At 44.3% G+C, this 16,693-nt stretch overlaps 1 protein-coding gene across 1 annotated transcript in view; it reads right to left on the reverse strand.

The window, feature by feature from the left end:
• Positions 1-16,693, reverse strand: part of DNMT1 (DNA (cytosine-5-)-methyltransferase 1) — a 96,935-nt gene that overhangs the window by 22,475 nt on the left and 57,767 nt on the right. Inside the window, exon 36 of the mRNA XM_006898836.1 lies at positions 15,853-15,879. Within this exon, the coding sequence (XP_006898898.1) occupies positions 15,853-15,879 (27 nt within the window). The remainder of the gene's footprint in view (positions 1-15,852; positions 15,880-16,693) is intronic.

A 16,693-nucleotide genomic window follows, 5' to 3' on the forward strand; every position in this document is an offset into this window, starting at 1 on the left:
AAAGTTGGTAGAAATCATCTATTTCTTCTTCTTTGGCTCTGGTTGTTGGTGCATATATCTGAATGATAGTGGTATTTACTGGACTTCCTTGTAAGCGTATGGATATGATCCTGTCACTCACGATGTTGTACTTCAAGATGGATCTAGAAATAACTTACCCTAAATATAAGAGCTCTGAACCCTGCTCTATTCTGTGTCAACCTCATCATCTCGGATACACTCACACCCATTACCTCAGTCACTAAGTCAATCCAGCTCATCCAGGGTCTTCCTCTCCTGTGCTGTCCCTCCACCCTCCCAAGCATGATGTCCCTCTCCAAGGACTGATCCCTCCTGGAAACATACCCAAAGTATGTCAGATGGAGCTCCAGAATCCTTGCCTCCGAGGAGCAGCCTGGTTTCACTCTCTCCAGGATGAATCTACTTGTTCTCTTAGCAATCCATGATATAGTCAATATTCTTCTCCAGCACCACAACTCAAAGGCATCATTTCTCCTGCTTTCATCCCTAATCATTGTCCAGATCTCTTATGCATAGCAAGTCTTTGCAATGACCATGATCTGGATCAGGTGCACCTTAGTCTCCAGACTGACAGCATTGCTCTTCAGCCCTGACTATCTCATAGACTGCCCCGAAACAAACAAATCTGTCCTGGGAGAAGTGCAACTAGGGTGCGTCTTAGAGGCAAGGATAGGGAAATATTGGCCCATATACTTTGGGCCCAGTCCTTGAAAACATCACACTGATAAAGATGGAGGGGCTAGGGGAGCTCTGGTGGCCTAGGGGCAAAAAGCTGCACTGCAATCCCAGAGGTATGTGGTTTGAATCCACCAGAAGCTCTGCCAGAGAATGAGGGGCAATCTCCTCCTATACCAGTCAGATCTGATATGATGTTACACTCCCTAAAAAAAAAGATGGAGGGTCAAAGAAAGAGGAAACCCTCAAGGAGATGGATCAGCATAGTGGCTGTAATAACAGTCTCGAGTTTATTGGAAATTGTAAAGATGGTGGAAAGTGGGGCAGGTTTCAGACCTGTTGTTCATAGGGCTGTTGAGTCAGAGTTGACTCAAAAGCACTTAATAATAAAAACAAAAGTCTTTTAACCACATTTTCTGAAAACTGGAAGCTGGAGGCTCGATGAGATTCAAGAGAACCCTTTTTTGACTCGAACTCATCCCAGGACACACTGTGTGTTTCACACTGCAGGTCAGTTCACATGCCAAGGATCTCATTAAAAGTGACAAAGAGTAAGGATGTTTGTTTAAAGATGAAAGAGATTTTCCCTCCCATTGGTTTGTATGCACGCGAAACATGGACAGTGTGTAAGGAAGGCTGAAGGAAGAACTGATGCCTCCGGATGGCGGTGTGGAGAAGAGTACTGAACATTCCCAGGCCCACTAAAAGAACAAACAAATTTGTCTTGGGGAAAGTACAACCAGGGTGTCCCAGAGGCAAAGATGGTAAAACTGCCTGACATCCTTGGGCATCTTGTCAAGAGGGGCCAGTCTTTGGATATAAAGGCACCATTCTGGGGAAGATAGAGAGTCAGTGAAAGAGAAGAAAGACTTTCAACAGGATAGATTGACGCAGTCAATGTAACAAGGGGCTCTAGCATGTCAAAGAGGCTGAGGATGGAGTGAGATAGGGCCAGGTTGGGATCTGCTGTTTAAAGAGTCGATATGAGCTGTGGTAGATTGGATGGTGCCTGACAGCAAAGTGGATCTTGCCTGAATAATTATAGGAGAGGGCGCTAAACTTATGACCAAAGTCTATTCTTCTGTCTGCATTTATTACGGAGTATTCTACATACAGCCTCGTCTCCTCCCTTTCAAGTTTCCAGCCTCAGAAGCCTCTGGAAGGATCTCTCTGAATCAGAGCTGATTTGAAGGCAGTGGTTTGCAGTCTTCTGCTATGGGCAATAGACAATGCCCCTCCTCAGTGGATGCTGTTTGGTTATCCTCCAATAGAGTTCCTTGTGGTTCCTACGTGTCATCAAGTCAATTATGACTCACAGGGGACTCTCTGCGGTGTCATCCTCTCCATCTCTTGACAGGCTGGAGCCGTGGTTTACAGTCACGATGTCAGACCCAGCTTGTTGGGCGTCTCCCTCTCTTTCTCTGACCCTCCACCTTTGTCAGTACGATGTCTTTCTCCAAGAACTGGTTCTTCCCGACAACATGGCCAAAGTATGTGAGATGACTTTGACACGAGAGGATGACTTTATCAGTCAGAAATGTAGTCTCCCGGGTTAACCTCATTACCACTGGGCCAGGACGGACTCATAGCGGACCCTCCAGTGGGTGTTCTGAGGCTGTAAATCTTGCTGGAGGACATTGTCCATCTTTCTTCAAAGAGCTGCTGGTGGATTTGAGTCCCTAGAGAGGCACCGCCTTGAGGTTATCAGAGCAACTCTCTGTAGACTATGTCACTGGAGGCAGGAGGCCAGAAGTCCAAATTTATAGAGCAAACCCTCTTTGCCAGTTGTGGGGAGACTTCCTCTGGCTCTAGAAGTTTCCCAGGGTGGAGACAGGCACAGGTGGGTGGAGACCTTGTGTTCGAAGTATGCCCTCTGCCCATCAAACGCTCTGCTGGAGAAGGAGGGGCGATTTCCTCCTGTGACAGTTAGATCCAATTCAACGGTACACAAAGTATGCCCTCTGCTCTTAGCTCCTCTTTCCTTGGTGGTAATAAGTCAGTCACCTCTCTGTGTGGTTCTTTCTCCTTTTTACCTCGTGTAAGAGAAATGATGCAGGCCACAGCCCAGGCTGTAACCTGAGTAAGACTGTTGCATCCCTCCCAGATCTCCTCACATTGGATCAAGGCTGATGACCTCAGCTCACATTATGAAGGATCATTACATCATAGAGCACTGCCAAAGCACTGAGAATGAGGGCTCAGCCAGGGGGACACACTTGGGAGGACATAACCAACCCACAGCAAGTCTGAATGAAATTGTTGGTTAAATGGATGTCAATTTACTTCAACCACTGTACTTGCCAATGATAACAGATTTTTCTTCTTGGGGTAAAAAAGAGTAACTCGGGCCCGTGAGCCAAGTAGGGAGGCAGAGGCTGCCGTTGGCGCTGGGCCCCCTTTTCCACGGCCTCAGAACAGGGCAGTGCCCTCGGCCGACAAGCCAAGCTCAGGCTAGCACTCTCGGGAGGCCCAGAGATGGATGGTTGTTGGCCTGGGTACCTGGTACCTGGTATCTAGTACTTGACTTGCCCCTAGCCCCTCAATCAGGCTGCTCTTGGAACCTCATCCCAGCAGGAAAGCGCGCCACCTAGTGGCTGAGCCACCGAAGAAAACAGACGTCCTTTGAACTTGAGACCAAAGTGATGTCTCACCTTCAGAGGCGAGTACACTGAGGCTGGACAAGTCTCATAAAAATCAGAGTCCAGAATGAAGCCTACACAGTGCAGTGGACTTGGGAGGAGGGATTGCATAACAATGAAAGAGGTTTGTGGGTTTTTTTTTAACTTATCAAGGAGAAAAGTGAATTGGGGGGTAGAGGGTGGGCAGGGAGAAAAGCGCAACAATGAATGACTGGAAACCCTAAATTTCTGTAAACTTTCATTAAAATTAATAATATTTTTTTAAAAAGCAGGGATGCAGTTAAATATAAAGCTCATACATGTACATATTTTTTTAAACTAACATCAGGATTGGAGGAAGATTCATCAATAAACTGCATTATGCAGATGATAGATACAACCCTACTTGCAGAAACTGAGGAAGACCTGAAGCATTTGCTGTAGAAGGTCAAGGACTATAGTCTTCAATACGGATTAAAGCTTAACGTCAAGAAGACAAAGATTTTTTCTTTCACCACTGGGCCAGTTGGCAGCACCGTGATAAATTCACAAGAGATAGATAGAGGTTGTTAACAATTTCAGCTTGCTCTGCCCCACAGTCAACATTCTTGACACCAGCAGTCAGAAAATCAAAAGACAAATTGCACTGGGGAAGTCTGCTGTCAGGGACCTTTCCAAAGTGCTTGAGAGCAATGATATTAGTCTAGGGACTAAGGTGCATCTGATCCAGGTGAGAGAGCGGGCCAATGACGAAGGATGACAGAAGAGGAATTGATGCCTTTGAGTTGTGCTGCTGGAGAAAAGAACATATCAACCACCAGGAGAACAAATAAGTCTGTTAATCTCCATCTCATGTATTCTGGGCATATTGCCAAGAGGGATGAGTCCTTGGAGAAGGATGTCATGCTCAGAAGGGTGGAGGGACAGCGCAGGAGAGAAAGACCCTGGATGGAAAGAATTGACACAGTAACTGTGGCAATGGGAGGGGGTAGGTGTGCTGGGGTCAGTGAGACCAATTCAGGATAATCAGGGCTCAGAGCTATTGTACATAGGGTCACTATGAGTCACGAGTGAACATAAAATATATGACCTATCTGTAAAATCAACACTCAATGCAAGTTAATAATCATTCTATAAGCAAAGAGCCACAGCTTAGAAAACATTCCAATATTGTCCAAATATGTGACTAGGTATTTCTGTCATCACAGGAGTCTAGAGCAATGGCTCCATGGTGGAGTGGACCTGGGGGAGGGTTTGTAAAACAATGAAAGAATCTTTTCTTTTACTTTTCCATAATTTTTGACTCATGTACTTAGAACTTGTTAGTTAAATTTGTGTCTTCTAGGTTGCAACCCCCCATGATACATCTTTAAGGATATGAACATGTACGGCTAAGCACAATTAATAACAGTGTATCTAAATTCCAAAATCAATCTCCATAATAGTCTATGTGTTTCCTACTGCCAAAGGCGCCCTTTAGAGTAGTGAGAGAAGATCTTCACCCTGAAACCCACAGCGTCCCTTTTCAGCAGGAAGTAGCTAAGAGAATACGCCATCCCCTTTTCCTTATGAATCAGGGTGAAGTCTCTCTCAGGGAGGAGTGATAGGGAATGGCAAAGGACACACTGACAAAGGAGATTAATCAGAACTGGCTTTGACAAGCACTGTGGCAATTGGACAATTAAAACAGACATTCAGATGGCGGGGGAAGAAGAACAAACTGGGGAGGAGGGTAGAGAGAATGGTGCAGCAATGAACGAATGAAAACCCAAAATCCCTGTAAATGTTCATTAAAACTAATAAAATAAAAAAAGAAAGAAAGAAAGAAAGAAAAAATAGGTATGGAGAAAGGATACAACCCTGAAAAAAAAAAAAGAAAAGAAAAAGAAAATATTCCACTTATGTTGTTGTATCCCGTGGAGTCAGACTCAACCCATTTCTAACCCTTCAGTGGGTTTTCAGAGGCAAGAAATCACATGGGAAGAGACTGGCAGACTCTCTGCTTGACTTTGGAATTAAAACTCAGTTTCTTTTTCTAAAAAAAAAAAATTTTATTATATTGTGTGTGTGTACCGTCAAATCAGATCTGACTGGTACAGGAGGAGATTGTCCCTCCTTCTTCAGCAGAGCATCTGGTGGATTTGAACCACCTGCCTCTGGCATTGCAGTGCAACTTCTTGCCACTAGACCACCAGAGCTCCCCAACAACTCAGTTTCTTACCACTCGGCCACCCGAGTGACTATTTATAGCACCAATAAAAGTAAACATCTTGAATCAAGTTAAGGTATCTGCCAAGATCAAAACGAAACTTCAAAATGAGCCGAGGAATGCAAATATTTGAATTATTAAAACAGACTTTCAAGGGGGGATGGAAAAAAAGAAGAACGAACTGGGGTGGAGGGTAGAGAAAATAGTGCAACAATGAATGAATGAAACCCAAAATCTCTGTAAATGTTCATTAAAATTAATAAAATTTAATAATTAAAAAAATTTGAATTAATAAAGACAACCACAACCTTTTTCTTCTAAGTCAAGCCAGTCTTGGGATGCTGAGTTGTGTACAAGCCTGTAAATTTCACACCAGTCTCTTTTAAATGGTCTCTAGAGGATGAGGTGATTCTGAAGTTCAGGCCCAGCAGTTCAATTAATAAGAGTGTACTTTTTAATTGCTGGTGTTATTGTTTACTGCGGAGTCAGAGTCGACCCAGAGCCGACCCTTCGGGGTGGATTTTCAGAGACAATAAGTCTCACGGGAGGAGATTGTCCAGCCTTCTCTTGCATCTAAATCCATGAAGCAATGTATTTAGATGTGGATTCATATGTGAACACAGGTGCAAGGTACGAGACCAAGCTCACGCTGAGGGACAGCAGCGGCCCCGTGATAGGATGAGAGGCAACTTAAAGTAAGGGTGGTTGTTGTTGTCATGTGCCATCAAGTCACTTGCGACTCATAGTGACCCTATGTACAAGAGCCCCAAACCGTGCTCTATCCTGTGCCAACTTCATTGTCTCCGACACACTCATTCCCACCACCCCAATCACAGAATCGATCCATCTCATCGAGGGTCTTCCTCTCCTGCGCTGTCCCTCCACTTTCCCAAACATGATGTCCTTCTCCAAGGACTATCCCTCCTTGCAACATGCCCGAAGTATGTCAGATGAAGCTTCAGAATCCTTGACTCCAAAGAGCAGCCCGTCTTCACCCTCAAACAGGACAAACCTGCTCTCTTAGCAGTCCATGGTATATTCAACACTCTTCTGCAGCACCACAGCTCAAAGGCATCAATTCTCTTTCTATCATCCCTGGTCACTGTCCAACTCTCCAATGCATAGCACTCAATTGCAAAGACTATAGCTTGGATCAGGCGCACCTTAGTCTCCAGTCTGACCTCGTTGCTGGGATTTGGAGCATTCCTGATCTTGCCGTCTTGCTTCAGGTAGGTACAGGATACTAGCCAGGGACCCCCACGGCCAGCACTCCTGATAAAATAAGTTTGGGCCCTCGGCTCTCAGGTCAAGAAACAAAAATTATGTACCAGTCCTAGAGGACACATCACTCTCCGCTGGGAAGCTATCCTCTTGTGTCAGCACCTGGCTGCACTTGGAAGAGAAGAGGTATTAACCACAAGAAGTCAATCCTGGAGTTGAAGTTCAAGATAAAGGACTTTTTCTCAGAAACTTCTAAGAAGCCATCCTTGACACTTGTACATGACGGTGGTACTTAGAGACTTTTAAATTGAAATGACACCAGCCGCATCCTAAGAGACTGACAGCAGCATGATGTGTCCAGAATCACAGAAAGCCTGATGGCTTGAGACTTAAGCCAAGGGCTGGTCAAGGGGAGAGGGGTGTTGAATGGTGTAGACAGAAGGAGGAAAGGATTGTGGTGGAGCAGGGAAAAGGGTGGGTCAAAAGACATGTAGCAACATTGAATCTATTGGTCATTTTTCTAATTTGGTTAATAATGTCTTTCATCTGCTCTTTTCTGTAAAATGCTTATCTGTCAGATTGCTGTTGTTCTTGTCATGTGCTGTTGAATTGTTTGCAACTCATAGCGACCCTATGTACAACAGCCCTAAACCCTGCTCTATCCTTTGCCATCAGCACTGTCTCTGACACTCCCATCCCAATTACTCCAGTCACTGAATCAATCCACCTCATAGAGGGTCTTCCCCTCCTGCACTGTCCCTCCACCCTCCCAAGCATGACGTCCCTCTCCAAGGACTGGTCCCTCCTTACAACATGTCCAAAGTAGGTCAGATGAAGCGTCAAAATCCTTGCCTCCAAGGAGCAGCCTGGGTCAACCCTCTCCAGGTTGAACCTGTTCGTTTTCTTAGCAGTCCATGGTACATTCAGTACTCTTCTCCAGCACCACAGCTCAAAGGGCAATTCTCTTTCTATGATCCTTGGTCATTGTCCAGCTCTCTGATGCACAGCAAGTGATTGCAAAGACCATGCTATTATTATTTTTAAAAAAAGAGCATTCCTTCTATTTAGTATTAAGAAAGGGGAAACTATCATTATACCCAAATAACATGCATTTAAAAAATTGTGCTGAAAGAGAATAGCAAACAAGAGCCCATGCTGAGTGGACTCTGTCCCAGAGCCCGGGGACAGGCGGTCATCTGTGGAGGCAGAGTCAGAATAAAGGTGAGCCACTGAGGGGATGGGTGTGGAGCGGGGAGGGTGGGAAGTCGGTGCTGGTAGGTCCTGTGAGTCTACTGCTCAGTGGCTGTGTGCGACACATTGACAGATCGCAACGTGCCCTGCCATCCTCCCGCTCTCTGACAGATGTGAGCCCTTGGTTACAGCAACCGTGCCAACCCATCTCAGCGAGGGGCTTCTCCTTCCATGTCCCCCCACCGTCCCCAGCATGTGTTTTCCCAAGGACTGGTCCCTCCGGTCAACATGCTTCTGATGAACTTTCACCTTTGCCTCTCAGGTGCACCCTGGCTGCACTTCCGATAGGGATTTCTCTTTTTGACACGCCTTGAGATACTCAATGTTCTTCCCTAACAATATTCCAAGATTATGGGAAGCCAAATTTCATACCAAATATTATATCAAAAACCATATGCTTGTTCAGGAATTGAAGGAATTACAAATCTATAAGTTAGGATTTCTCTTGTGACAGATCATAGAAAATGTGCTGTTTCCTGTGGACAAGAGACAGCTAGGGCCCCCCCTACAGAGGGAGTGCTAATGTGTGTGAAATACTTCCTGAGCTAAAGAGTTAGGTTGACAATAGAGAAAAATTCAGCTTCATTTACAAGAGAATTCTCTTTATGATTTGCCTCTCCTGATTCTCAATAAATACACAGAGAGGCGTGACTTGAGGTGCTTCAGTCACTGGAACTGCTGGCCCCCTGTCCTTTATGCTCTGTTTTATCTCATTCCTGGTTGTCTATCTCATTATTAGTAATGATAAAAATACTATACCTTCTTTTGTCATCCTTTCTTTTTTTATTTTGTTTTTATCCTTTAATTTTCATTTTCTTTTTTTTTTGTGTGTGTGTGTGTGTATGTGTACCATCAAATTGGATCTAACTGGTACAGGAGGAGAGATTGCCCCTCCTTTGCATCTGGTGGATTCAAACCGCATACCTCTGGGATTGCAGTGCAGCTTCTTGCCACTAAGCCACCAGAGCTCCCCTGTCATCCTTATTCATTTTTCAACTTTCACATCCAAACGGAGCAATTGAAAATTACCATGGCTTTGATCAGACTCACCTTAGACATCAAACTGATATCTTTGCTTTGGAGCACTTTAGAGAGGTCCTTGAAAGCCGATTTCCTCAATGCAGTATGGTTTCTATTGTTCAACTTTTTTTAAATTGGTTTGCATACAGTAATTTGTTCGCATTGTTTCACGCACATCCATTGGTGTAGGGTTCGTTTTTTTCCCCCCTCTCCCTTCATCCAAACTCCGAGACCCTGTGATACCTCCTCCCTCCACCCTCAACCTCCCTGCCCTCTCCTCTTTCCACTTTGAATATCTATACACATCTTACTAGCTATCCTTGTTTTTAACAATAATGGTCTTATACAGTATTTGTTTTAGGCTCTTGAGTTAGTTCCCTTAGCATAATGTTCTCTAGCTTCTCTCAAGTTATCTATATTTTTCTAAATCATTGTTCCCATGTGCTGCATAGTATTCCATCAGGTGAATGTGCTTCAATTCCACAATTGTGTGCTTTGTTGATGGACATTGGGGCTGTTTCCTTATTCTTGCTATTGTGAATAATGCTGTTATGAACATTCATGTACAACTTTCGATTTCTTGACTTCTGCTACCATGTGTGTTGATTGTTAACAATTTCCGTTTACTTGAGTCCACAATGTCAATCTCTCCGTCTACCATGATGTTGCCTGCAGGTCTGGTGGTGAGGATATTTTTCAATGTTGAGAGGCAATTCTTATTTTAATTTTTTTAAACGTGTGTGTGTGTGTACCATCAAATCAGATCTGATTGGTACAGGAGGAAATTGTCCCTCCTTTTCCAGCTGAGTATCTGGTGGATTTGAACCATGCACCTCTGGGATTGTAGTACAGCTTCTTGCCACTAGGCCACCAGAGCTTACTGAGAGGCAATTCGTATTGAAAGCTGTAGTCTTTGATATTCGGTGAAACACCTTCAGGGAATAGCTACCAGGCGTTAGCTACCATCGATTACGAGTCATAGCAACCCGATGAACAACAGAGCTCCTATCCTGTGCCATCCGCATTTCTGGGAATTCCTAGAGAAATGAAAATGTTCTATATTTTTATTTTAAAAATTTTAGAAGTTGCTATTGGTTCACAGCACTCCACGTATCAGAGGACTGTGCTCCATAGGATTTCCCATGGTAAAATCTTCAGAAGTAGCTTCACTTCCTTCCCAGCCCCACTGGGGAGACTCCAATCCCCATTTGTTCAGTGAACAGCCAAACCTGTTAACTGTACCATCCAAGGGCTCCATATCTTGACAGAGACACAGGGTGGGGGTTCATGGGCATTTTCCACATACAAGATGTGCATTCAGGATCTGTGCATTTCTTACTCTACCTCAAAAGGGGAAAGTGAGGGCTGCATCATGCAGAAGTCTCCTCCAGAAGAGTCTCGATATCCACCACCTGAGATGTTTGGGAAATGCTTTTGGGGAGACAGGGACTCAGATTCAAGGGACCTGGGAATCTGAATAGGGAAGCCTTAGCATATTTTTTACTGCATTCAATATGGAGTTTTTAGTGGAGTTTTAATTTAAGGAATCATAAGCAGAAGGTTTGGGGTTTTCTTTTTTAATTTTGTGTGTGTGTGTGTGTGTGTGTGCCGTCAAATCAGATCTGACTCATATGGGAGGAGGACATTGCTCCTCCCTCTCCAGCAGAGCATCTGGTGGGTTCGAACTGCACGCCTCTGGGATTGCAGTGCAGCTTTTTGCCACTAGACCACCAGAGCTCCCTTGTGTTTGTTTTGTTTTGTTTTTTTAAAAAAAGTAGGATCTGATGGAGTTTAGCTATATTGAGATGCATTCTTGTGTGTTTTCCTTACGAAAATTATTCAGGTGTTCAGATGTGAATGTTAAGGATGGAAGACAAAGCAGCAAATATAAGTAAATCTAAATTTGAAACCAAACCCAACCTTTCTATGAAGATGGCACCGAAAGCAAAGAAGGAAGTGCCAGCCCCACCCAAAACTGAAGCCAAAACAAAGGCATTAAAGGCGAAGAAGGCATCCTGAAGGGCATCCACAGCCAAAAAAAAAAAGATCCTCACATCACCCACCTTCCGGCGGCCTAAGACGCTGAGACTCCGACGGCAGCCCAAATAACCCCGGAAGAGCACCTCCAGGAGAAACAAGCTTGACCACTATGCCATCATCAAATTTCCCCTGACCACTGAGTCAGCCATGAAGAAGATAGAAGATAACACACTGTATTCATTGTGGATGTCAAGGCCAATAAGCACCAGATCAAACTGTAAAGAAGCTCTATGACATTGATGTGGCCAAGGTCAACACTTTGATTAGGCCTGATGGAGAGAAGGCCTATGTTTGACTTGCTCCTGACCATGATGCTTTGGATGTTGCCAACAAAATTGGGATCATCTAAACTGAGTCCAGCTGACTAATTCTAACTACAAATTTTTCTCACCAAGAAAAAAGAAACCATACTCACTGCCATAGGGTCGTTTCCACTGCAGAGACTGTAGGATGTGGCAAAACCATCCTGTGGGGTTTCCAAGACTAATCTACATGCTGCATTGGGCAAATACACTGAACAAGATAAGGGAGTGTTAAACACGTTGCTGTACACTTTTTAAACTGACGACTGTGCTTAGAAACACATTTGCCATCATTTGCGGCAATGTGTTAAAAAGCCAAGATGTGACTTTGCATTTTGAGGTTGACTTTGCGGATTAAGATGGGCTGATCCAAGCCAATGCTATTTCTATTTGTCTCAGGCATGCAGAAGCTGGCTGGTGAATAAGGACGAAAGGATTGAGGTCTCTGGACTTGGTGTTGGTGAAGAATACGGGATACACTATGTTGTTGCTAGAGTCAGCTGTCCATAGGGTCATACTCATGGCACCCATCCTTAACATCTGACACAGTAGAGCCCATTGCTCAAGTCATCATGCCAATCCATCTCGTTGGGGGTCTTCCTCTCCTTCACTGACCCTCTGTCTTACCAAGTATGATATCCCTTTCCAAGGAATAGCCTCACCTAACTACATGTCCAAAGTGTAAAAGACAAAACTTCACCAACTGTGCCTCCATGGAACACTCTGACTGTGCCTTTTCAAAGACATCTGTTTGTCCTTTGGTAGCCCATCAGACATTTAGTATTTTTCTCCAGCCCCACAGCTCAAAGGTATCAATTCTTCTGTCATTCTTATTCGTGGTCCAGATTTCAAGATGTATAGCAGGTGATTGAGAAGACCATAGCCTGGATCAGGCGCACCTCAGTCTTCAAACTGACATCATTGCTCTTCAGCATTTCAGAGAAGTCTCTGACAGCAGACTCGCCCCATGCAATATGTCTCTTGATTTCCTGACTGCTTGAACCAAGGATGTTGATTGTTGATCTGAGCAAGACAAAGAAATCGTAGACAACTTCTTTTCCGATCTTTCGTGTTTGTTGGGGTTTTGGTTTTTGTTTTTCTCTAAATTGTATTTTTTGTATGTGTACTGCCAGATCAGTTCTGACTGGTACAAGAGAATTGCCCCCATCCCCCACCTCCAGCACAGCATCTGGTGGATTCAAACCGCAAACCTCTAGGATTGCAGTACAGCTTCTTGCCACTAGGCTGTTGGTTTTAAGGTGAGGACCTTTGTTGATGCTGAGATGTAATCCATACAAAGGCCATAGTCCTTGGTCTTCTGCAGCAAGCATTTCATATTCTCTTCTTTTTCAGCAACCAAGGTTGTGTTATTTGCATAAAGCAGGTTGTTGATGAATCTTCCTCCAAACCTGATGCCAAGTTCTTCAGACTCTGGCTTCTCAAATTATTTGCTCAGCACACAGATTAAATAGGTATGGAAAAAGGACACAACCCTGACGCACACGCTTGATTTTAAAGCGTGCAGTGTTCCCTTGCCCCGTTTAAACGATGGCTTCTGGGTCTTGGTATTGATTTCATATGCGCACTATCAAGTGTTGTGGGATTTCCATTTTTCTCAATGTTAGTCATAACTTGTTATGATCCACACAATCACAGCCATAAACCAGAAATGAGGCTGCTGAGACTTCGTCTCACACATTTTGACATGTTATCAGGAAAAAAGTAGTCCCAGGAAATCATGCTTAGGGAAGAGTCAACAAAAAAGACGAAGTTCCTTGTGATACCATCAACAAACGAATGGATAGAGAAGCTGTGGTATATTTACACAATGGAATACTATGCTGTCTTGAAAAACAAGGAACTCATGAAATAGTATTCAAAATGGGTGACCCTGCAGGACATTATGCTGAGTGAAGTATCTCAGTCACAAAAGGACAAATACTGCATGGTGCCACTGTTTAAGACAGGACTGACATCAGGGTTCAGGGGAGACAGAGAAAGATGGGTTCAATAATGTATACTGCATTGAAACAGATGAGGGAGAAAGCTGTTTAAAAGGGATATGTGATTAGGTATGTTTGTCATGACAGGAGTCCAGAGCGAAGGCTGAACAGTGGAGTGGACCTGAGGGAGGGTTTGTAAAACAATGAAAATTTTACTTTTCCAAGAGGATAGTATACTAGGGGGGAAGGGTTGGGAGGGGAGAAAAGTGCAACAATGAATGAATGGAAACCCAAAGCCTCTGTAAATTTTCATTGAAATTAATAAATTTAAAAGATCTTTATGACAGATGACAGTGGCTGCCTGCAAGGGCTCCAGCAGAGCAGTGAAGGGGAGGATCAGGGAGTGTCCGGCGCTGCTGTGCCTGGGGTTGGTAAGAGCTGGAACTGACTGGACAGGACCTAACAGATTTTTATGGAAAGAGACAGCCACATCTCCCTCCTGAGGGACAGCTGGTGGATTCATGTCATTTACTTTAGAAATCAAATGACGCTCACACCCATGTTTATTGCAGCTTTGTTCACAATAGAAGAGTTAGAAACAACCTAAGTGCCCATCAACAAACGAATGGATGGAGAAGCTGTGGTATATTCACACAATGGAATACTACACTGCATTGAAAAACAAGGAACTCATGCATTATTGTTCCAAATGGGTGACTCTGGAGAACATTATGCTGAGTGAAGTATCTCAGTCACAAAAGGACAAATAATGCATAACGTCACTTGTAAAACAAGACTGACATCGTGGTTGGAGGGAGACTGAGAAAAATGGGATAAATTATGTATACTGCATCGAAACAGATGAGAGAACTTTAAAAGGGAAATGTGATTACGTATTATTGTCATGATGGGAGTCCATAACAAAGGTTTCATGGTGGAGTGGACTTTCGTGGAGGGATTGTATAACAAAGATTTTTTTCTTTTACTTTTCAGAGAAGGAACTGGAGGGGAGGGGTGGGCAGGGAGAAAAGTGCAACAATGAATGAATGGAAATCCAAAATCTGTTAATTTTCATTAAAATTAATAAAAGAAAAAAAGAAATCAAATGATGCAATGAGAGAGAAAAAAAAGACGTGAGAGAAGATATAAACAAGGACCAGTGGCTACCTGGTGGCTCTCGGCAAGGAAAGGCAGGTGGGCCCCACCAAGATGAAAACATGTCGCTGGACACCTGGAGGTGCGTGTAAAGTCATGACTGAAAAATGCAAAGACTCACCCTTCAGTGGATGAGGGTCAGAGGCCGAAGCTGGAATGAGCTCAAGGCAGTCTCCTTGCTGTAGGAGAAGCCAATGAAACCTCATGGGTCTAGTTTGCCCACATGCTCTGAAAAAATGAAACCCTTGAGCTCTGCCCTGGTATCTCTTGTAGACATTTACCCTTTGGGGATGATGGGGAAGGCTGTACCAAGCTGCTCAGATCAGCACTAGTTATAGGAGGGTGAAGAGGGGATATTAAGGAACTTGAAGGGTTGCAATCGAGCGAGTTACGCCTTCAGCCTTATGACCGACTCCACTGAACGAAGCATAGACAGAGTCTCCCAGAAAATGACATTCATGAGGTCACATGCAGAGGTGACAGCAGGGCAGGTGCTGCTCGTCTGAGCAGTGGCTCTCGTCACGTCTGCTGGTGGCTGACAACTGCTAAGCGCTTCTGCTTTGTTGGCCTTTGATGTTTCCCCCAAAATCAAACCTAAGAAAAGGTTCAACCTTAGAATTCTGTAGGGATTGGTTTAGCTAGTGTAGCTCAAAGTCATAAAAAGCCCAATTAGCGTTAAGCAAATAGTTTGGAGTAGATAGGTTTTGGAGAGCACCTCGAAGGTGACCCCTTCCCCACCGCCCACCCCTGTCCACTGCAGAGCCTTCTGTCCTGTCTTTGGTCCCAAGCGGGCTGCTGCACCCTCAGGGGCCACCTCAGCATGTCCCTTTAAAAGGCTTTCCTCGGAAAGACCGGCATTTCCCTCTGGACCTCATGGCTAGAGCTGAGTCGCACCAGTTACTTCTGCTCCTAAGACTGCTGGACGCATGGTCCATCAAAGACCTCCATGGGTCACCTCGCACCCAGAGCCCTCCCCTCACCCTTGGCAGAGGCAGCCAGAAGCCCCTCGCTGGCGAAACCATGACCACAACCCACAGCAGTTTAAAGGTGCACTTTATTTGAAGAAATATTACAACATATAGAAACTACATAAAGTCTTACTTCCTACTCATACAGTGGTAGACTGGATATAATGCATAATAGAAAAACCTTCAAAATCCAGAATGGACAGAGTACTGCAGAGTTGGCTCACTCCGTAGGTACTGAGGAGCGAGCTGCACAGGACAGCTCCACGCCAGTCAAGGCCACTGACACCGTGGACGACACATTTGAACCGACAGATTTCAACATGGTAAACACATGTCAGTGCATGTTGGGGATTCCTGGTGCTGGAAAGAGTGGTGGAGGGCAGAACTAGTCCTTGGTAGCTTTCTCCTCCTCCTCTTCCTCCTCCTCCTCCTCCTCCTTCTTCTCCTTCAATTCAGCTGAAAGGACAAAGAAGAGCATCACTAAGCGGCCAGCTAGCTCAATGCGTTTCGTCCGATGTGTCAGTGACCGGGAACTCCTGTCACCGGGCAACTTAAGAACCTGGAGGAGCTCTGAGCGGACCTCCGCAGCCGCTGTCCTGAGCAGGTTCCAAGAGTCCACGGTCCACCAGATGCCCTGTTGGAGAAGGAGGGGCAATCTCCTCCTGTACCGGTCAGATCAGATTTGATGGTACACACAAAATTTTTAAAAAAAGAATATGTTTAATAAAAAATAATTAAACTTTCAGGGGAGCTCTGGTGGCCTAGTGGTAAGGAGCTGCAACTACAATCCCAGAGGTGCACGGTTCGAATCCACCAGATGCTCTGCCGGGGAAGGAGGGACAGTCTCCTCCTGTACCAGTCAGATCTGATTTGACGCTACACTCACACAAAAATAATAATAAAAAAAAATTAAACTTCCATTTGCTCTATAGAACATCACAAAGTAATTTAATAAATTACAAATGACTTTTAAGACGTTTGCTCAACTACAGAAAGCAAATTCAGACTACACAGAACACAACTGGTAAATATTGCAAATGTCCAGAAGAAAACTGGACTAAGATGTGGTATCCTGAAACGAGGGCTATAAATACAAGGCAATAACAGCTATAATTGGTTTTTGGTTTTTTTTTAGTAACTACAAACACATAGTTGGATATCCTTTCAATAGCAACTTTATTATATAATTCTATTGATTTATTTTCCCTTATAACCCTTAACTTTACAAAACCACACTTTTGTTTTTTTTCTTGTTAAAAAAAATTTTAGA

This window comes from Elephantulus edwardii, unplaced genomic scaffold (genome assembly GCF_000299155.1).
Source record: "Elephantulus edwardii isolate Elephantulus edwardi_28Jun2011 unplaced genomic scaffold, EleEdw1.0 scaffold00237, whole genome shotgun sequence".
NCBI lineage: Eukaryota > Metazoa > Chordata > Mammalia > Macroscelidea > Macroscelididae > Elephantulus > Elephantulus edwardii.